Source organism: Eupeodes corollae, chromosome 3, assembly GCF_945859685.1.
Source record: "Eupeodes corollae chromosome 3, idEupCoro1.1, whole genome shotgun sequence".
Lineage (NCBI taxonomy): Eukaryota > Metazoa > Arthropoda > Insecta > Diptera > Syrphidae > Eupeodes > Eupeodes corollae.
This window is the reverse complement of record NC_079149.1, coordinates 116073915-116097556: the sequence shown is the minus strand read 5'-3', so window position 1 is coordinate 116097556 and position 23642 is coordinate 116073915. Positions and strand designations below refer to the sequence as shown.

General features: G+C 32.5%; 3 protein-coding genes across 3 annotated transcripts in view; 2 read left to right on the top strand and 1 right to left on the bottom strand.

Annotated features, from left to right (window-relative positions):
- Positions 1-1780: 1780 nt before the first annotated feature.
- Positions 1781-2514, top strand: LOC129951959 (60S acidic ribosomal protein P1). The gene is made up of 2 exons (XM_056064349.1): positions 1781-1971; positions 2144-2514. Exons 1-2 carry the CDS (start codon positions 1900-1902, stop codon positions 2408-2410), a joined length of 339 nt encoding a protein of 112 aa, XP_055920324.1. The 5' UTR covers positions 1781-1899; the 3' UTR covers positions 2411-2514.
- A 5-nt stretch (positions 2515-2519) lies between these two features.
- LOC129951958 (uncharacterized) lies at positions 2520-3105 on the bottom strand. Its single transcript, XM_056064348.1, has one exon. The coding sequence runs from the start codon at positions 2959-2961 to the stop codon at positions 2551-2553; it is 411 nt and encodes a 136-aa protein (XP_055920323.1). The 5' UTR covers positions 2962-3105; the 3' UTR covers positions 2520-2550.
- Positions 3106-4374: 1269 nt separating this feature from the next.
- Positions 4375-23642, top strand: part of LOC129952631 (uncharacterized protein DDB_G0283357) — a 150783-nt gene continuing 131515 nt past the window's right edge. Inside the window, exon 1 of the mRNA XM_056065362.1 lies at positions 4375-5379. Coding sequence (XP_055921337.1) covers positions 5213-5379 — 167 coding nt within the window. The 5' untranslated portion in view covers positions 4375-5212. The remainder of the gene's footprint in view (positions 5380-23642) is intronic.

Sequence of the window (23642 nt, the reverse complement as noted above, 5' to 3'; positions counted from 1 at the left end):
GAAAGAATGTCAAAAATCTAGTACGAATTTAAAATTCTACTAAATTGCCATCTGCTGGCGAATCTTTTTTGTACACAAAACTGAGTTAATCTTAAAAGGTATCGTGCACACTGTAAAAACAGCGAAGTTATATGAGAAACATGCAGAAACTTTTAAGCATGCGTTGGTCCGCATTGTTAATAATCCACTTTTCGGAATTTTTACAGCAATATTTTCGTTTTGTTTGAGTTCATTTTTATTTGTTCTTAAATAAATGAATGGAATATTTCGTCTTGAAATTGGTTTATTTTACATTTTTTTAGAAATACATTTACGGACATGGAAATTGCGTATACCAAGCAACTACTTAATTAATTGCTCAATAATGCTAAAAACAAAGTTCTACAACCAAAAAATAAAAATTTAAATTCTTTGTAGTGGCATTTTTGTTTTCAAAAATTCAAGAAACTTCTGTTTCACAGCAAGTTGTCAGTCGTAGTGTAAAATGTAATCTAGTGATAATCATGATACAAAAATGGATAAATATTGCAAGTAAAAAGGATAATAAATTTTTAAATTATGAACGCTAAGCCACATATCGTTTATTTATGCACTTGGCATTGGACAAAGCAATATTTGATGGCATTTGTAATTTTAAAATGGATATCCTTACAGTTTTACGTTGGTCATTTATTTTTGTCAGTGTTGCGGTGTGGTTAACGATTTTGAGTTAAAAGAGGTTCAATTGTGGTTTTGTGTGGAAGAAATCACCTAAGGCTAGGCGCTCACATGCAACTTTTAGTTATGAAACTGTTTGGTTTCTAAACTGAGCATTATAGACTTATATGAGAGTCCGCGCACATGCAGAAACCATTCTATTATCTCAAATCGATTCCTTAGTTTGTGTCAATAGCAATTATAATAAACTGCGCGGACATTCAACTAAATGGTTGAATAATTTCGAAAAAGTTGCATGTGCGCGCCTAGCCTAAGACCTAGTAAAAGTTATACAAAAGTGAATCGACTGTTGAACCAACATTTTGCATCAAAAAATCTATATAAATCGATAAGTTAAAATTTCAAAAAAAAAACAGATGCACAATAGTGCAAGTAAAACATACAAAATTAAATAACATAGTAGTACAAATTGATTGTTGAAGTTTTTATCTCTGCTTTTAAAAACACTTAGTATGGTATTACACAACGCATGTTTTTCCTTGCATCAATGAAGTGTGAAAGAGAAAGGAATAAATACAAAATGAAATAGAAATACATTTGTGTCGGCATGCAAGTACAAGCTATTTCTTGCATGTTTTTGACGTTTGTCTGTCCTTTTCTTCGTATTGTTTCGCATTTGCTTCACTATTCACTTCGTGTTTGTGTTTAGTAGAGCTAATACCTCATTATGGGACACGAAAGTGATTTCAAGTGCACGATAGGTATACCCACGGTTGCTACGTGCAAAAAGTTTGTGTCCAAATTTGAAAATAAATATAACCAACATAATTCAAGTACGACAAATTTGTCAACACAGATTTTTTAACATATTTTCCATATACATTATTGCCGATTAATGCGCATTAATTGCATGCGCTGTGTAATACCGGACTTAGGAAAATAAAAAAGTTGCCTAGTCGGTTTCATACCTAATAGCTGATTTTCTACTCTTTCACTTCAATTGAGTTCCACCTTAAAAGAGTATTATTTTTATGACAACTAGATGTCGCCTAATATCCCGTAGCAAATTCAACCCGAACCTCATTTAACTTCACTTGTACAACATTTGACGTTTCGCTATTTCCTCCTTTCTTTCCGTTTTAGCATCTCGCGAAGTGTGCTTGTTCTCGATTTGAGCTAAGGCCGATTTTATAAATTTTTGGCAACTTGCACAAAAAATAAAAACAATAAATAACATCAATTATGTCTACCAAAGCTGAACTCGCTTGTGTCTACTCATCCCTCATCTTGGTCGATGACGATGTTGCCGTTACCGTAAGTACAAAAAACCTCATTAAAATTAGATTCGATAATCTCTCATGGATTCTAAATCTTCATTTATCTAAAATAATTGCGCCCATCTAATTCTATTTTAAAATTAAATGAGCAATAGAACGTTGTAATTTTCCATTTCTAATGATATTTTTTTGATTGATTTTTCTTGCAGGCGGAAAAAATCAACACCATCTTGAAAGCCGCCAATGTTGACATTGAACCTTACTGGCCAGGACTTTTCGCCAAGGCTTTGGAGGGCATCAACATCAAGGATTTGATCACCAACATCGGATCCGGAGTTGGAGCCGCCCCAGCTGCTGGTGGAGCTGCCGCCGATACTGGTGCAGCTGCTGCCCCAGCTGAGGCCAAGAAGGAAGAGAAGAAGGAAGAAGAACCAGAGGAATCTGACGACGATATGGGTTTCGGTCTCTTCGACTAAAAAATTCCACTTTGCCCGCCTCTGTGACGTTGACTTTTATTCTTTGTACACGTTTTAATGTACAAATATGAAATAAACAAATTTTTACAGAAAAGAAACTGAAACTACGTTGTATTTTTTGTTTCATTATAACAAATTCTTTATTTTGAAATTGTAATGACTTCATTGAGGACTTGAGTTATTTCACGTAGAACCTTCCCGTTGATTTCCTTCAGTCCGATGCTGATGATGAGTTCCGTTGGACACTTGCCCAGGTTTGATTTGTTTACCAAGAATTGAATGGCGCTTCGCGCCTCATCCGTGTCCGTGCCGAAAGTGTTGGTGATTGTTATGGGGACGGATGGATCATCATAGTTTGGCGGTGGTACAGGAACAGAAGCGTCTCCTTGCTTTAGGTCGAATTGGACCGAGAAGACATTGCACATCTTCTCGTATTGGGTTATGATTAAGAACCATTTGTTGACGAATCGCTGCAACACGAATTCCGTACGAGCGCCATTTATTTTGGCACAAAACTGAACATCGAAACCTTTGTTAGTTGTTTTGCACATTTTTATTTATTAGTTTTTAATTTTGTTTTTCATAAATAAATACAGTTGATTGGATTTTAAAGTTTTAATTTCGCAAAAACGAAAATGTTTATTTTTGCAACAAAAATTAATGCAGATGATTTGACAGTTTTTGATTTCATGCATGAAAATGCCGACTAGTGATGAGTTATAAAAACTAAGAAATCGATGTTATCGATAGATTGTTGGGATTTATACGATGAATGTTTTGTCATCCGATAATAATGTCATTCACGCTTTATCTTCGTCTGCGTTACGGTGGATCTACTCTAGGTTGCTTTGAATGTTATTTCTATTATTTCATCCCTCCAAAGAGCAAATATTTCGTTTGTTGACATTTTTTTACAGCTGTTGAGCTGTCAGACATAGCAAATGTTCAGATAATTGAACTAGAGCTTCCGTTTGGAGTCACATTACGTTACATTACATTATTTTCCTTAAGTATGTCAAACGAAACGTTATGTCGAAGCTCCATTGTGATAGCATGCATTGAAATCTTATGGCTGAACTCCTAAACGTCAGGTGAAGCCGAAGTTGAAGCGTGTTTGAGATTCAGCCATTAACCGTGAAAAGTTCAAACAGGAAGGAAAGATTGACGTAAGGTATTAACTATCCGTAAAAGTGTTTGCTAATTTTATTTCCAAGACCATCATGAAAAACGCTGTTTAGACAGGTGTTAATTTTTGAAGTAGCCATCTTGGGACATATGACAAAACTACAACATTTTAACATTGCATTCAAATAGCTAAAATGCAGTTAAAAATGAAACTGCATCTTTGTACAAGACTTCCAACACCACGTTGAGCCTACAGTGAACGTAAAAAAACAGCCCCATGATAGTAACATAGATTTTATATACAAAATAAAGACTACATGACACCATTAGACTATTTTCTGAGTGGCTCTGATTGTACCCTACAATCAATTCAAGAAATTTAAGAGCACATTAAAGCCGCAAATATAAATAAGCACACATTGATTTTTCTTAAATTATGCTTATTTAATTATTAGAATGTAACAGAAAACTCTATATATTCTCATTTTAATACTTCTTTTCAATCAAACTCTCTGTAAAACCCATTCGTGTAAATTAGCCACTGGCACATGTATGTAAAAAAAACATTCATCGATGCAAACTCCACCTCAATTGTGTGGCGAAAAAGACAAATTATTTTCGCTCTTCTTCTCTCTTTCATTCTCATTATTCGTTGCACTTTACTCAAAAATAAAAAGGTCCACAAAAAAAAACAAGTACTTTTTTCACCCTCCCTCACCTCTCTATTTTCATTCTTCATTTTGTCATTTTCCTTCTTATAGCGAACTTTTCCTTCTTTTCTTTCATCAAGCGAAAAAATTCAGCCAACGAAACGAACAACGAACAGTCGAGCGAAATACGGTGATTCCGAGAGACGTCAGTTTCTCAACTTCTCGGGACGTGCTAAACAAAAAGAAAAAAGAGTTTATAATAGAAAATTATAATTTCACTTTTATTTTTCATTATAAAATTAAAAATTCAATTGTGAACCAACGAATAAATAAATAAAATTTAATTCCTCACATTGCATTGATTCAATTTTATTATTGTTTTTAATTTTCTGCGTAGCCGAAAAAAAATAAATTAATAAATAAGAATAAAAAGGAAGAAAAATAAATCACGATTCACGAAAGAATTTAATGATTCATTTTATGTTTGTGGTGTAGTTTGTTCTTCGTCCTTCTCTCCCTTGCTCTGTGTCACTTTTGGCATTTGTGTTGTTGTTTTATATAAAGAAAAAAGAAGTAATAGGTATTCCTTGGTTCTTTTTTTTTGTACATAATTGATTATTATTCAATATTCCTTTGTTTAAAATAATATCATAAATAAAGGAACTTCTTGTGTGAGAAAAAAGTTAAATTTTCCCGTGAGTGTTTCCTGTCTGCGTGTCTATAGTGCGGTGACAACGTCAACGACAAACGACAAGCGACAAGCTAGTTTCAACTTCAACCAGGAATGCTATAGAAAGTCTCCAAGTCCAAAGTACCTTTAAAACCAGTAACCAAGTTCCAAGTATAGTAACCAAACTTAGGTGAACGACGGGAAAAAGTAACATATAAAGTAAAAAGGGGAAAAATTGCACTCGAAAGAAAATATATCAAATTCCAACGCATTGCTGCAACACCATCCATATCCGTACTGCAACAACAGCAACAACAACTAAACATTACGTCCAACAACAGCGACCAACAAACAACAATGGCTGTTGTCCGCAAGAAACAAGACGACAAGTATCTGAAGGTCCTGCGGGAGCTGGTGACCAGTGGCGGAGGCAATCGGCAATGCTTCGACTGTGGCCAAAAAGGTCCAACTTATGTCAACATGACCATCGGATCGTTTGTGTGCACTCGCTGCTCCGGAGTACTGTAAGTATTATACAAATATACATTACTCTTTTATGTCACAACATTCACTTGACTTCCAAAAAGTTTGATCCTTAAGTAGAACTGTAAAAGTCCTCTAGGATTTCTTCTTAATGCATTAATCACACAGTGAGAAAAGGGTTGATTTTATATTCTTTTTATGTGCCCTGAACCTGATGCCTGTGAGCTGAGCCTGCTTGTGCAGTGTTCTTCTTAGTGCTGTGTGGCCTGTGGGTTGATAGTTGATAGTCGTTGGGTAGGTAGGAGGAGGTAGTTAGTGTAACACTTGTTGCTCATTTCTAATTCACGAGAAGTCATGTATGTAAATATTTTATCGCAAACTAAAGAGGCAAAAGGCATTGTATTGTAAGAAGAGCAGCGAGCAACGACAACGATGACGATGACGATAAACGACGTTGACGACTACGATAATATTGAATTAAACTCGAAAGCATGTGCATTGTTTTTACGCACGATGATAATCTTTATCGCACATAAGGTGGCACAAATAAAAAATAAACAATTTTAAGTTGTTAAATAATTTAGAACGTAGTTGACAGCTTTTTAATTATGATAAGGAGTTAAGAACCTTCGAAACATAGGCACATAACTACTTGTTGTGCTTTCTTTAAATTGTTTTAAAATCGCTTACTACATTTATATTTAATTTAATACAAAACGGAAGTTCTTCGCTTCCGATATACATATACTAGCTGACCCAACAGACGTTGTGCTGTTTCTGCATGTGTGTCGTGTTGTAATTAGAAAATATAGGTACTAAATGATATTTTTGTTTTAAATTGCATAACCTACCAAACAAATAATAAAAGTGTTTATACGCCATGTGTACCACTTTTAAAGTTATGTTTCTAATTTATTTAAAAAGTCACTTTTCTATATACATAGGTATATTTGTTTAAATTTTATTTGTCGATAATTTACGAAGTGTTTTTCTGCCATTAAGAGCAGAGGCGAGTCTTACAAATAAGACATCATTAAAATTGTATTAATTATTTTTATTGTGGCGGTTCACATACTAGCTAGCTGCAGATTTGCAGTTCTTTGCGTTAAGTTTCCGAAAATTTGGTAAAAACTCTAATGTCGAAGCTGAGTTTTTAAATCTATCAGTTTTTAAACGAACATTGTTTTAATCTAAACGTTATCAAAAAGACATTTTGCTGTGCTGAAAAATCATTTTAAATGCGTTGTCCATTTTATCAACTACAGATGGTGCAACTTTTTACTAACAAAGTGCATTACATAAAAAAGTTGTTTTTTAAACAATTTCTTCTGGTCGAATTCAAATCATTTGAAAATCGTAAACATCGAAATGTAGAACACGGCGATTCACTTCGTTTTGAGTTCGAAACAAACGGAATCGATATGGATGAAAGTGAATTTTAGAACTCAAAATTATCTTTTTGAATCGATTTCAATTGCATTTTGAGTGAAAGTGAAATGTAGAGTCTAGCTGCAAATTTTGTTTTCCACATTCGCGTAGTACGGCTAAAAAAAGAATCTGTACTTCATAGTACGGCCGAAGTTGGGCTCAAGGGTAAACTGATGGGCATTCCTAGAAGCGCGGTTATTACGGTTAAATTGTTTAAGGTGAGGAATGCAAGTGGCTATTTGACTAGAACATAGTCCGTTAAAATAACGGTAAAAAAGGGTGAGGCAAGAAACCTTGCGTCGATGTTCGAGTGATGTAAACGAGTTGATGATGTTAATGTCACCAATCACTTTTTTGAATACTGTTCAAGAGGCTTAAATAAGTAACTGAAGCACCAGCCCAGCGATGAGAGTTATATTCAAGTATCGAACGTATATAGGTTTTGTAGATTGTAGCCAAATCAGACGGAGAGAAAAATTTCTTGCAACGTGTCAAAAAACCTAGATATCTTGCGGCATTTTTGGCAACATCGTGTATGTGATCGCTCCACAAAAGGTGGTTGCTGATGCACATTCCGAGGATGTCAAGATTTTCCCTTTCGTTGATGCAAGTTCCACTCATAGATAGTGGCAAAGAGGGTTTATCTCGCTTTAACGATGCAAGACAGCATTGCGTTTTAGAAGCATTAAATTCCACACGATTTTTTATTTCCCATTGTACAATGCTGTGTAGGTCGGAATTTAATGAGCTAATCATATTTTGCCCTTGCAGTTCCACATCCGAAGAGAAGGGTTGTGAGTCTGGAAACGAATATGAAAAGCTAAAACTGCTATCTTCAGCGAAACAATGTATTGGATTAGAAGTGGGGCGCACCAGCGTTTATTTTATGAGTTTCAGACTTGAATCCGTCCAAAACAACTTGTATTGAACGGTTCGAAAGAAAATTTCTAATCCAACGAAGAAGAGATTCGTCGATACCGAATTGCCGGACATTAAGAAGATTCCGTTCCTTAAGATATTTCTTAAGCTGATAATTAATCAGCGTTTCCATGACCTTAGAATGAAGGGACGTTAGTGCTATCGGTCGGTAATTTGTGGGAGAAGAAGATTCGCCTTTTTTGGGATTGGCTGAACAAATGCAGTTTTCCAACTACTCGGAACGAGCCCAGAAAAATTGGATAGATGGAAAAGATTACGTAGTGGTTTTGCTAGCGTGGAACAACACCTCTTCAGAATAATAGCGAGGATACCATCTGAGCCAGCGGATTTATGAATGTTGAGATCTTTAAGAACTCTCGCCACAGTTCGAGTACGAAAAAAACTTGGTCCCATAAAATCATTTACGCGTTCAAGAACTGGAGGAGTCATGACACTATCTGGTAAGGTGAAATCTTCAGCCAACTGCTTTGCAAATAAGTAGGCTTTATCAATAGAGCTAACTAAAGGAGTGTCATTGAACTTATTGGCTCACTGATGTATATTTTTGAATTATATTGGACCTAACTGGTGTATGTTTAAAAACTAGATCCCGTACAAAGAACTAAATTCTTTACTCTTATTTAGACTTAATACAAAGTAGTGACAAAATCTTTTTCTGGAAACAGTCAAATGATAGGTGCCAAAATATTGCCTATCTTACTTTATTGTTTCGCTCTGTATATGAAATGATTTGGAAGGGTTGTTTGTCGTTTTATTAGATATCATCACCGATTTAATTTTATTTTAATTAAGAATACCTTTTTTTTTGAAGAATGGTTAAAATAAATTTTGGTAGCGCAACCAAGACCTAGTCACTAATAAATCCCATTTCCTACGATTTATGTATGTATACGTATTATGCCGGTCAAAAAAATACTTATTAGAGATAAACTTTTCCATGATAAAATCAACACTCTGATTAATTGTCAATGTGGAAAAAAAAGATTTGAGACAACTCTTAAGTACTCTGTTAGGGGTGCCCTACAAACTTAACTTCACATAAACAGCGTAAAGTCTGTTTTTTAGGTTTTTTTTTTACAAAATCAAATTCCTCACTATCGTGCATTTGTTTCACAATAACAGCTGATCATTTAATTGCTTACAACTCAACTTTTTTATTCTGTGATTTGTTTGTATTTTTTCCATAACTGTATTTGAAAGGTTTAGACAGTTTATATTTTTCAGATATTAAAGCTTGCCGCGTTCTCAGAAATACAAACAATATTTATTATATACAGATTTATCACTTTTGTTTACAGAAATTTGAAAATAAAATTTCTATAATCTAAATTCTCAAGAATTGTCTATCGCATCATTAAAAAAGGGAGAAAAGAAATGCAAAGCTTTGTATATATATTCAAATCTATATACAAATTTCAAAGCTAATTTGATTGCTAGATGAGAATAAATTGTGAATTGTATTTATATTTCAATCTTTTGCTTTTTCAATCCGTGTGAAAAATTTTTCAAAAATCTTAGAAATCTTAACTGGCCCTTAAACTGGGGTAGAATCGGCTAAAGTGATTGTTTATAAATGACAATCAAAATGATCGAATTTGATCTAAGTAAGGTGATGGTCAAATTGATACCTAAAAAGCTGTCACAACAAAAATGTGAGTCATTTTCAAAGAAATGTGTTTATTTCGAAAAGAGCTACCAGACGCTTGCACAAACGACTAGAAAATGTTCTTTTCGTTAAAAATCACAATTGTGTGACCGACAAAGCTTACGACATTTAAAACAGCAAAAAAAGTAAGAATTGAATTCAATTTTTGATAAAATTTGATACTTTTATTTAAATATTTTATAAGAATCCGAAGCAACAATGAATTTTGACAATTTAAATCTGTAATTGTTCAATCGAATTGAATTGAGTTAAATCATCTTACACAGACGGAATTAAAAAAGATGATAGTCAATTTGCTTATCAAAAAAATGATAGTCAACTATCACGTTAGCCGATTCCACCCCTGCTGTGTTTTATGATTTTTAAATTAAATAAACAAAAAAATTGAAACGAAATATAAACGTAAATGCTTATACAAATTTCTCGTTTTTACTTTCCAAACTTTAAGAATAGACGTTTAAAGATTTTATCCCTCAATGATTATTATCTATTGAATAAATTAAATAGAAAGAACAAATAATGCTTATTTGATTTCTAGGAAGTGAACTGTCCAAATTCTGCTTTAAGTATAAAGTGGGCTTAAATGATTTTTGTCAGTTAATCAAGTTAATTGTGTTCTTCTGAAGTAAATCAAGCAATAAATATTATAAACTAAACATTTTCCAATTCCATCGTCACTTGTCGTGACAATTTTTAATCTTATTCAAAAAAGTTTCTAGTAAAATCCAAATTTACCAAAGTAACGTACAAACATGTAGATTTTGTTGGTAGATGCAAATCCTTAAATATTGCAATTGTCTTTTCAATAAAAAAAAAAACTTTCTAGAAAATTATTCAAAAAAAATTATTAAACGAATCTCGTAACATGAACAAATTATATTTAACGAGCTTTTACCCGCGACTTTTTTTTTTTTTGAATAATACTATGAAAAAACCTGAGTTGTACTTTTTTGTAGGCCATACTAAGTGCGATTGTTATAGGTTAGGTTAGGTTTATACAGTTTAAGAACAAGATAGTTTACTGCAAGACATTTTAATATATGACGTTTTTTGTTTTTCCTTCCTTGGCCAGAACTTAAAGATTTTGTGGGTTTGAGACGCTACATATAACTGTCCATGGGGAAACAGTTTTTTTTTCTCAAAATTTACAGCGTTTGCCCTGAGCTTTATTTATTGTTATTACAAATGCTGCTTTCAGAGGTAACTACACTTCATCGGTTGGAATTATCGGAATGCGGGGAATTAAAATATTTTTTCCTTCTATGATTATAGCTTTTATAATATTTCGTCCTAGGTGAGTAATCTGTACCCGTGTATCATTACATAACGTTGGTGCTCCAAGATTTCTCATTAACAGGTCTGGAACACCTACCTTGAATCTCAACTTATGAGAAGGCACCCCTGATAATTCTACTCTATAGAGTATGATGTTACTTGTTCCGTGTCCATAACGTTGTCTACTGAGAGGTACTCGATGATATTTCCCTCCACGTCCGACATAATTTGTTCGTTTATCTGGCTAACTATCTCATTAGTTGGAGCTAAAATTGCCCTCTCACACAACCACTCCCAAAATGCGTCATTTTCACGGGGTAAAAAGAAGCCTTTCTCGGGTATCATGCAAATTGGTTCAGTAGTTTAGGCGTCATTGCGTAACAGACAAAGTAACTTTCGCATTTACAATATTAGTATGAGTATAATGTAAGAAGATTGGAATAAGAGTGAACAAATATCAAAAATGAAAATTAAAATAATTTTAAAACAAAGTTTAAGATTTAATAATTTTGAAAATCGCAAAGAAAAAAAAGAATAATTAATAAGTCGCCACAAAATGTTTAAATGTTTAAATGTTTTATTTTTTGATTTAGTTTTATTTTTAAACAAAATTATTAGGATAAAACTTACTTTGAATTTAGTTTTTAGTTTATCAAAATCATTGCAATTTTAAACATAAAATATAAAAAATATTCGTCATTATGATAAGTGAATCATTTCATGTTTTCCAGCAAACACAGAAACATTTTAAAAATCAGAAATTCGTGCAAGAAAAATTAATGTCTCTGCTTATTTGTGTCTACAAAAGCTTAGTATATTTTATCCCAACTTGATCCTTGTAAATTTAAAGATTTATTTTAAGAGGTTTATTCGTGAAACATACGTTTTGGAAAGTAAGACCACTTACAGCATCAATTAAAATAAACCGAGATATGTAGTTTTCACTCTAAATATTTAAGATTAAGCAGCAGAGAACCATAGATATGTTTTCATTGTTCGAAGCGTAAAATCTGCTGATTTTTTTTCTTCTTTTGCATTTATTTATTCCAATATTATTTCATGTCATATTTCATTTCTTTGTTTTCATCTATTGATGATATTTCTTATTAATGATCACTCACCTACACACACATTTTAAAAACTAGTTTTTGAACTAAGCCGAACAAGATTATCCACTTTCCTTCCAAAAACACATTATTCTATTGTGACATATTTTGGGAATCCCATACATAATTTTCAAAGAGTACCATTATTATAGGTATACCCAAAACAGAATCATTTTAAAACCTTGACCTTTGTTTTGTTGTCATAACAATCTTATTCCGTAGAATTTTTGCTAGGTATCTATTAAAATAGATGATTTGCCGGAAATGTGCAATATCTGTTTAGAAAAGGTATCTATATAATTGTATAATTCTTAGAATTCATTTGAAGCAAACAATACTTAATATTAAAAGCTTTAAATTGTTTAACCACTTATTTTTTTCTTTTCGGATGACCTTTGTTTATTTTTAAAGTTAAGTCTTTTAAGTTGTTTATTTTTGTTTAATTAATAACAAACAACTAAATGTGTAAGCTTTGGTTAGATTGCCTTCCTCTATAAGTCTTCGTTTGTTTGTTTTTAATGAAGATAAGGTTAATAATTGTTTAAAGATGAGCAGCTTTGGTGATTGTAAAGTAAAACAATGCCGTCTCTTCACTTTTGTTTATGGTTCGCTTCTTCAATGTGACCCTAAATAGATATATTTTCTGTTTTTGCTCTTATTGACTTTAGGCAATATAAATATTAACAAAGGGCATAAAAGTTTTTAATATACAAATTTGGTTTTACAATATTGAACCAGCAAGATGTTGCTTCTAACAAACTGTTTAACTTTAAAGTTTGAATTTATTTCAAATTGGTTAAAAAAAAGACCGCAGAAATTTAATAGTAGCCTTTAAAATAAAACTAATAAAAATTGTTTAAAACCAACGGAAAATGAAATAAAGCAAACCAAAACAAAAGAATCTAACAGACAAAAACAAGAAGTAATTTAAACCACTTTTGTAGTCAACATACTTCATCGCACGCTTTGTAATTACAAAACTTTATTTATATAGCATTTCCACTCCAACAAATAGGTATCAGTTTTTTCCTTAAAAAACAAAAAGAGAAACTCTCAAGTCGAAACCGTCATTGGCATCGCAAGCAATACTTCCCTCATCGCCTTCGCTTGTTCCGTTTATATTTTTATATATATATTTTGTTAAATGTTGAAGTTGAACCGGAGCGCTGTTTCCTGCTCGAGTTGAGTCGAGAGTTACACTTTTGCTTGTTAAATTTCAGATTACACAACGATGACGATGATGACGAAGACGAAGACGTCGACTGCTTTCACTGCAAAGTCAAATATTCATAATAGGAATAACCCAGGAATGGTTACATCGTTTTTTATGTTTACTTTTTTATTTTGCCAAAAAAATATAAACAAACAAAAACTTGTGGGTCTGTGTCTACTTGACTTTTTTTAAAGTCTTCTTGTGTCTTTGGCCATCTAATGAATTTTTCAACACTAGCTCTCGCTTTATTGTTTGACTGATATAAAGCTGTCCAAAGTAGAACACCCATCATCATAATCATCGCCGAAGTCGGTGTCTTCGTCGTTGTTAAGCTTCTGCCTTGAGTAATATTTTTGAAAGTTGAAGATACGTTTTTGCATACTAATTACATATGCTTGGTGAATGTTTATAGTGTAGGCAGAGGAATGATCAGCACACTTCACTACGTCTTCGTTGCATATCGACGTCATCAGTTCAAAGTCATGGTGATTGAAGAAATCAAGAAGTCGTATTGGAAAAAAAGGTTGATGCAAATCCAGACTGAGGTATTTGGGCTTTTCAAAAAGAAAACAAGCAACAATTACAAAAGCCGAAGACACTCTTACCGAAGCAAATTTCACTCTGTGACTCTGGAACTGGGTCAAAACTCAGCATACTGTAGTTACTGTCAGAAGTGTTAAAAATTAATGAAATGGTGTCTCTTGATGTTCTGCGACTTTAACTAGGGCACTTTGTCCTAGTTTTTTTTTTCATTTTGATGATTGGTGGGCTTATCACCATTCAGCTGTAGTAAGTCGTTGAATATTGAATGATGTTTCTGTGGTTTGTTTTTATTTTTATTTTTTATCGGTGATAAAAGATCACGTACATTTTTCAAATGAATGCTGACAAACGTGATGTGTGATGAATTGCAGATAAAAAATGGTGTTGTTGGCACACATGATTGATTCTATGAAATTTGATTTGTTTTTAATGTTTTATGGATTAAGGAGTTAGTTAAAAAAGGTATGGACAAATAATTGTTGGTAGGTTCATACTTATTTTTTTTTTTTTTATTTTAGATTGTTTTCTTTGTTTTGTAGATGAAAATCACGGTCGTTAGAAATCAAATTAAAGCTGTTTGATAGAATCTATTGTGGTGAGACTTTCTTATGGATGAAATCTGACAGGGGTTAGTTATCTCTTGATGCAGTGGATCTAGTACTTGATTTAAAATTAACAGTTGAAGAATTTAACTTTTATAACAATTCATCAATTCTATCAATTTTCTGCAACATTTCATCCAGGTTTTAAAAAATTACTATTAGACTTAAGTCAAAACTTTATACCTCAAAAAACTATTGCAATTAATAAAAGAAGTCAAGAGATGTGAGAAAACTCAACTATGTGAGACCGAGATAATATCGAGACAAAACGGATATTTTTTTTATCTATACGAGACCAAGACGATAATAGTAAAAGTATTGTCAAGTGTTTTTTCTTAGCCAACCCAAATAATACCAAAAGATTGCTGCTTTATAGTTTAAAAGCCAACAAATGTTTGCCTGAAGTGATATTCTAACTAATTCTGAGTCTTTTAAACTTTTAAACCAAAGAGCAAAATATTCAAGTTCCAAAAAAAGGAATACTTAAACAATCGTCAAAAATCCCGAAGAAAAATGTCGTTATCTTTTTTATTATGAATTAAATTATTAAATAAAATAAATAAATTGGGTGGCGCAACAGTCCATGAAGAACCAGGGCCTAGTGACTTACAACTCTCAACCATTTCTGTGTGCGAGTAATGTTGTCAGGAATGGAGGGGACCTACAGTTTATATGCCGATTCCGAACGGCTAATTTGATAGAGCACTTTTTAATGACAAGAGTTACTCTTGGAGAATTTGTCAATTCCTCGCAAGAGGCAATACCCGTGAAAAGACTTTAGATGGCATAGGCAGGGATCGAACCCAAGACCTCTGGCATGACAGTCCAACACACTAACCATCATGCCACGGGTACTACAAGAATAGAATTATTACTGCTTTTTTTAATTTGTTGTCTATTTTTTTTATTTTTATACATTTTTAAAAAACCAGCGTAAATTGCAAAAACGTATGAAATATCGTACTGGCTCTATGCGGGTGCTAGAACAGCCACAGTAAGCTTTTTATTGTGTATGTGTTTAATTTTTGGTGCCACCCTGACTGTCCCTAACCTTAAAATTAATTAATCCTTTAATCTATGTAAGCCGGCCAAGACCAAACGTCCTAGACAACTTTAAATGACATTCAATTTGAAGCCACCAAAACTGGTTCTCCTGCCTCACCCTATCTCTGCGGTCCCTATCGGAAACAGTCCTACTGAACCGAAAGCGCTCGGCTCCGTTCAGTGCGGGGACGTCTCGACTGTAAAGGAGTCGCCTATCAACAGTTTTACGGCTGACGTGGTAGATTAGCAGAACCGCCGCCCTATCCTGTATCAGCCCTCGATTGTCTAATTAGAGAAGAGCTTCGGGTCATTTAAACGTGTATTTTCGTAGTACTCATTGTTGGGGTAGTAAGTCACAAAAATTAAGCTGTTAGTCGACGACATCGCTATGTAAGCTATGTGACCGCTAACGAGCTTTAGCAAGAAATTATCTTATCTGTTTATGTTGGCTCTGTTGTATAGAACCTGATTGGAATAGTAATGTTTGTGCTCTCTCTCTCTCTCTCAAACACCCGAATCTTTTCCATTTGAGATGGGGCAACGTTGAACCATACCGGGCACCTATAGGCAATCATCAGCCGAATAAGGGCTGCTAAAAAACAACCGTTTTGTCAGAGCAACGGCTTCCCTGGCCAGAACAGCACTCATATGTCTGTCGAAATTCAAGTACTGATCCAACCAGATGCCAAGGTACTTTACTACACTTTTATTCGCCAGTGCCTGTCGTTGCTGAATCTTGTCGAAATCGCCCTGCAAAAGTGTCTTGATAACCTCAAGCGGCAAGTTAACCGCTCCCTGTTGAAGACTATTTTTAATATCAAAGATTTTGCGAATTTTGACAATAAACCGTCTTTCATTAAGCATGTCAAAAAGCATATACAACAGTGGTTTACTTATGCCAAGTCTGTTTAACTTAAGATACAGACCCTCTTATACGGTATCGAAGGCATTCTCTAAGTCAACCAGACAAAAACCTGTACATTACCTTTTAGATTTGTTCCACTGGATATCAGAAACAAGCTTAGAAGCAGCATGAATAGTGTCATATGCCGCCTTAAAGCTGAACTGATTATCCGGAATTATTTTGTTGTTCTCAGTCCACTTGGACAGAGCTCTATTTATAACCTTCTCGAATCGACCGGAGATTCACCGGATTGGAGTTGTCCTTTCCCTTTTTCGGGAGAGGATGTATAACAGTTGTTTTTCAACGGACTGGATAATATGCATTATTCAGAACGTTGTTAAACAGAGTGGTATAAATGTCCACAGACACCTGCTGACTTCTTTTTCTTAAATGGATCGAAAGAATTATTATCGTTTCGTGCATTAACAGCATTATGCATCCAGCTAACGGATTCCAAAATATTGCCACCTTTGTTAAAATTTACAAATCAAAAAATATTTATAAAGTACTTTACAAATTTGTGAGCAAAGGCGGTTGCCCAAAAAAATAAATATTACAAAATGGTTACTTAAGGTTTTAAAAATTTAATATATCCAATTTTAACTCCACAAATCTTTAAGCCTTGTTTAAAGCGTTCTATAAGGATTCTATATAGTATATTTAGGTCTTGTGATTTTGAGCTAGAGTATGGCATGTGAAGAACTGTTTCTCACTCTTCCTCGTCTCCTAAAGTCATTGAGAATACTGCTAGCGGCGTGATGTGCTTTCCTGTTACGAAGTGTCCGATTATGACAAGTGTCCGATTATGATTATCAGCGCTTTAAATCTTGGATATTGAAGATATATTTCGTTGACTGACAAGTGTTGACCTGAACAAAAGGTAATTCAAAACTAAAACTTTGAATATTAAATAATGTTCCTATTATCTTAGCCATAAATATGCATTTTTATATGAATCACCAAAATCTCTATACAAAGTATTACTAGAGATATTTTCGTCTTTTTAAAAGTGCAATAGCGTCTATCGAGATATAAATCATCAAGTTCCTTATCATTACCTCTATGAAAATTTATGATTCTTGAGACATTCGAACGTGCATTTATTATAGTTCCGGTTCATATGACTTTTTTTTCTTATAGTTTAACCTTATTATTTTTATTAATTCAAGTTGAAACTAGATCACAATACCGATTATAATCATATATCTTATAGCAATATGTTAAGTGAAATCGAATTTTTGTATGCAGGTGACTCAGAAATATTCGAAACACTGCAAATTGTTCGCATTCAAGTTGAAAGAAGAATTTAATGAAGACATTCTAACTCATCAAAACAACCATGCGTCAGATAAAACATTCCTATTTGTTTCACATCGAAGATTAAATTATTTATAAAGCCATCTACGCACTTTTAAGTGTTTCATTTAAAACGAAAGCAACACAACCTTTTTATGAAACCAAGTCTTTTATAAAAATTCAATAAAGTTCGTTGACCTAAAAAAATGACTAACTACAAAATTATAGCGAAGAAATATAAGCATATGTTTTTTATTATTTTATGATAAACTTGCAAAATTGTGAAATTGTGAAAAATTACCAGCCATGACACCATCAAAAGGCAGTCATATTAATGTTGTTCCGTTGACCCGTAAACCACAACGGCACAACCGGCAACTGACAACTGACACGGTATCTACTTTAGGTGGGTAGAGGTAAGTAGGTATAGGTATATTCTCTATTACTGCGCCATTCAAGTGAATCACTTCGCTTCATTGCGATGTGAATAATTCATAAGACGGTTTATTTTCCGGACAACAAAAAAAGACAACAGCAAAAATGCCTCTAAAAAAATTCCAGATTTTCAAGAATATCGACCTTTTTTGTTTAAATGGTTTTGTTGTTGTTGTTTTTTTCTGTCCGTCTACTGTCTGGCCTGCTGGTCTGTCTTTTCCACATTGAGGTATTTATGGTTACATTTTGTCTTTTGTCTGAAAAGCACACAAAAATACCTTCAAGCCTACGTCACTAGTTTTGATTTTCTTGCTGTTCGCCCAAAGTCTGCCAACTGCGATTCAATTGATTGCGTATATATGGTACAGCTATGGCCAAAATAATAGGAACACAATGTAATTATTAGTTATATCGTCTTGAGCACATGTGAAAAACAACGAATCTTAAACTTAACTATTATGTCTTAGTGATAAATATTTTGTTAATGTTTTTTTTTTAGTTTTTGATTTTTAAAAAGTAATAATGATGGTCACAACTTTCCGAGTCCATTCTGCAAAAATTAATCAAAACTTGGTTTGAACTTCAATAAAACGGTACATTTCGACGAAAAATGTTAATTATTGTTATCTGTTGAAAGTTTTTATTTGATAGAAATTTTGTTAAAGTAAATAAAATTAGTTCTATTTTTCTTATATCAAACATATTACTAACATTTATCTTTAGTGACAATTTTAAAAAATTGAAAACAGGAATGAATTGAAAAAGGGTTCGTCGTAGATTATGGTCTAATATGCGTAGATCTTTGCGTGCAACAGATGGCTCTATATTTATTGACACTAACTTTTTGCAAAATAGCAAAGAAATGTTACATCTTATGTATTTCCTTATAATTAAGGAACTTATTAAAGCCAACCAAAAAACTAATCGTTTATTTACTTTTACAATTAATTATAGGAAAATAATACAGCGACACGCTGTACTTTTTCGGTTGAATTCTGAAACATTTTGTAGAACTATACAAAAATTTAAAAGATAAATTAAAAAAGAATAATTACATAAAAGTTAAAAGTTACTCTATAAACACATCCATCAATGGCGGTATCAAACGTACCAACGTCTAAAAATAAAAAAACTCAAGAATGGATTTTAATACTTAAAAACGCCGATTAGCTTTCAGTTAAAGTCATTTTCAACTATTTATTCGGATTTTGGAAATTTTGTATGATATTAAGAAAAATTCTTCCAGGAAATGTTTTTAGTACACTATTTGTATATCTCTATAAAATAAGTGCACTGTATAGCACCTATCGTTTGTGCTAAAACACTTAAATTGAAAGTTAAAAAATGTTTCTATTATTTTAGCCATAGCTGTAAATTCTGTCTGATCAAAATAATTAAAGATTCATTGAAATACACACAGTCACAAAAAAATATCAGAAAACCAAAAGAAATGATGCCAAAATAAGCGAAAACTATTTTTTTGTTAAATTGTTTATTCTCGTCTTGTTGTTGTTTTTTATTTTTGTTAAATTTATTTGTTTTTTTTTTTTAAATTTTTTTCAATTTCGGAAAAGCCTTTGGGCGAGTTTGTAACTTTCGATGTCGTTGCGTCGTCGTTCGGTGTGAATGAGTCATATCATGATTATCTTTTTAAACTCACGATCTTGGTATTTTTTATTTGATTTTTTTTTTTTGGAACAAGATTAAGATTTTTTATCTGAATGTGTGTACATTATTTAGATAACTAAGTTAAGTTTTTTTTTTTTGAATTTGGAAGCATGACTAGATGCGCTGATGCACAGCAGAGTACCTATAAAAAGTTGCATATCGTGCAACGCGAGAAGCACAAAATAAAAGATAACAACTATTCGCCCCCACAAAACTATTAAATGCCTGGTAGCTCTAGAGTCTGAGTTGTATGTGCGGTCGGTGGTGGTTTTTATGGGTTCCTTGAACAAACACCCATAATGCGCGCCTATATATTGCAGGAGGATAGTTTCTTCCCATGAGCTTCTAGCCATCAACCTATGTGATTTTTGTTGTTGTTGTTTGGTAGCATGTTTGAACATTATTTCCATACCATTCACTTTTTTTTCAACTGGAAGTGATCACAAAAAATGTCGACCTCCATGAAAGTCGCTTGCAACCGGAGATGGAAAACAACGGAGGAAGAGGTGAACTACAGGAAAACGTGCAATTTCATTTTGTCTGTGTGAAATATGTCAATGGGTTTAGGAAGTTTTTAAAAAATCTTTTTTTTTTATTGTTTTCGGAATTTGGTGGGAGGTTTTTTAGATGCAAATATAGCAACATTATTTTCAGTTACATTTCAATTCAAAGCTTGAAGGTAAACAATATATTCAAATAAAATGGAGGGAGCTTTAAATTTTAAAGAAGAAAAAATAAGTATTTGAAGTTTTTGTTACGTCATGTCAGCAATACCGAATGATGTATTGAAATTAGAATTTCGGTTTTAAGTTGTGTGACATAAGGAAGGATAAAAAGAGATTAAGTAATTTTTAGAGTGATTTTTCTGTCATAAAAAAGCCAATACCTTAAGAGGGTTTTGACAGGGAAGTCTAGAGAAATAGTTGAATAACCGCAGAATTGTATGTTAACAGTTCTGAGGTTGAATTGGCTTATAATATGATTACTGGCAATAAATATCAGTCACACAAAAAAAAAGAATACAGTCTAATTATGACATCAATGTGACTGTCAATCCCAACAAAATAACTAGAGTTACCAGGTGACTTCAAAAAATTGCCAAAACTTTCTACAAAACAGACAAAGTTGTCGTCCCCGAAAAGGCAAGTTCTTGTGGTGGCTAAAATAATTGTTGAATGTTAACTGAAGCAGTCCCCTACCAGTAGTTTAAACGTAATGTTGCCCTAGTCCAGAGAAATAGGTGAAGAACAGTTGAACCTTATGTTAACTGTTCTATGGTTAAATCGGCTTAAACAATTATTAGATATGTATACCAATCATACAAACAAAAGAGTTATATCAATGTAATCCTCAACAAATGACTGTCAATATCAATAAATTTTACTTTTGAGTTGGGTTACCAGCTGCTTTTAAAAATGTGTCAATAATTTTTTAGTCGTTAACCAATTTTTACTAATTTTGGTAGCATTTCTTAAAAGTTTTTATTTCTCATATAAACAAATACAATGATGAATAAAATTAATTTGAACATCATTTTACCAAATGTTGGTAATTGGGTTTTTATCAAAAATTCACTGAATTTCAAAAAGAATATTTTACTACCTCTTGTTAATTTTTTTTTTTCAGTTTTTATTTTTTGTAAAAAAAATGTTAATTCGATTTTTATCAAAATTCTTCCGAATGTTTAAAACAATATTTCTTATAACTTTAAATTAGTTTTTACCAACTTTGATTAATGTTTTTTTTGGGTTTTTATTTTTATAAAAAAACTGTCAACTCGATTTTTCTCAAGATGTTAAAAACGTTATTTTTCATTGCACACAATTGTAAAGTAATTTTTTATTCGTAAAATTTTCGAGGTGACATATTTTTTGTTCAGTGTTTTTGAATTATAAAAAAAACGTTTATTGATTTTTTTTTTAATATACTTTAATTCAAGTCTCTAGCTTTTTTGATTCGCGAGTTATTTTGGGTTAACCAAAATTTTCAGATATTTTTAAACTGCTATGGTAAAAAAAAACACCCACGCAATTTTCTTCAGAGCCTTTTCTGCATTATTATCTATATAACAAAATTTATTTAAAATCGACATTTCTACTGGTTCTTGAACTATGGACGACGAAAAAACATCGTTCATACTTCCCTTGTAGCAAATAACTTCCGAACTTTGATATCTTTAACATTTTTTAGTCTAATGTGACTATATGTGGCCACACATGTGACCTAAAATAAGTTGTCAAACTCATACAACTATTGCAATAATATTTTGGATTGTCTTCCATAAAATAAGTTGTCAAGCTAGTTAGATTTTTCACAACTCAACAACTTTTAAACCTATCTTTCGAATAATGTCCAAAACAAATTTTTTGACTGCATATAAAAATTGGTAACTTTTGTCCAAGAGTTTTATCCAAACATTAGACTGTGTAACTCAGCGTGTGAATTATATAAATCTTGAAAAGTAGAAAAAAAAATAAATATGAAGATAAAAGTATAGCAGAAATACCTTCTTAGCAAATAAAAACTCTAAGTTATTATTGGCTATTGCATTGCATCTTTGTGGAATTTCTATTGCAAAAGAAGAAGATCTAAAGTATCTTCTTGTCATCATTATTATCATCATCATCGCCATTATTGCCTCTTAAGTCTTAACCATTGAGGCCAGAGTCAACAGAATAATTATTATCATTATGAAGAAGTTATTTTTCTTTTAACTCAAGTATGAATACCTTCTGTTGTACCTATGATGAGGTTGAACATATGTACATATGAGAACAACTTTTAAGGCCGGTTCTTATTTTGCTTTGACATTTTTAACTGCCATTATTAGGTATCGATGTAAAAACTTATTCCCCACGACATTCAAGATGTGAACATACACAGATGAAAATTAAAGATACTTGATTCAGAATTTGTATCGAGTTTAACACTTTAGATCCAGAACTTTAGACTAAAAAACCCTTTGTTGTAAAAAGAATTAAAAAACAAGGCAAAACTTTAAATCGTTTCCCATATACCATCACGCAGTTTCCCCATTTAGTTTCTTCAATGCTAGTGATCTAAGCTTTTAAACGAAGTGACTTTGACATAGATTTTAAAAAATTTGTTCCTCCAAAGATGACCCTGTTTGCAAATTAAAGAAATGTTTTTATTATAAACATCAATCTAATTTTTATTTCTCAAGTATTTTAACTCACTGTTGTCGTATGTTTTGCTTATAATCATATAAATAAACATCTATCCAAATAATATGAACTTGAACCGAGTACATAACAGAAAGAGAGAGATAGAATGAAAGGTGACAATTAACGTATAGGTCTTTCCAACAAGAAATTTTATTTCAAAATATGAAAAAAAAAGGAATTTTAAAGAGAAATCAGTAGATGTTTATTTGATTGTAAAGAGGAAATATCAGGCAATAATTATAGATCCATAAACTTTTCAAGACATTTTCCATGAACAATTCGGACACTTGCGGCCGTATGTCCTCGATAATTTCTTGAATTCCATTTTAAAACCGATTGTTAAACATTAGCAAATACCTTATTTTTCCGGTGGTTGAAGCATGTTTCGTAACATTTTTAGTAACGGTGTAGTCTTTGTTTGTCGAATGTTAAAAGACGGCAGTTTCAAAAGTGACAACTGCTCATATAGTGGGCTATTTAATATGCAACCTCTTATGGGAAAACAGTATACGTCTCATTAAACAATCAAGATACACTCAATACATAACTTCAAAATAAATTTAAAAACATTTTTATACGAATATAACTTCCGTTAAATCGTATCATTCGCAATGATATTATCGCAATAGCAATTGAAAATCGAAGAAATCAATCAACCCATCAGGCAAAAACACTCTATATAAAGATATAAATCCCCGGTAGACATCTTGGTTTGCCTACAAGCTAAACCGGAAATCAACCTCATAAACTTTTTCATAGTGTGCGTGTAATTTCTCCTCTTATTTATTAAATTTCCCCAAAAACCTCAGGAAGTGTGTCTATGTATGCGTGAAAACACGTCAATTTTTTCTCGTTGAATTCGTTCACATTACAAATACAACAATGTAAACAAATGGGTTTTGGAGGGTGATACGTACGAAGGATTTATATCTTTACTAGAGTGTTTTTGCCATCAGGGCTTGACATTCCAATAATTGTTTGCTGTGTCTTATTCTCCATC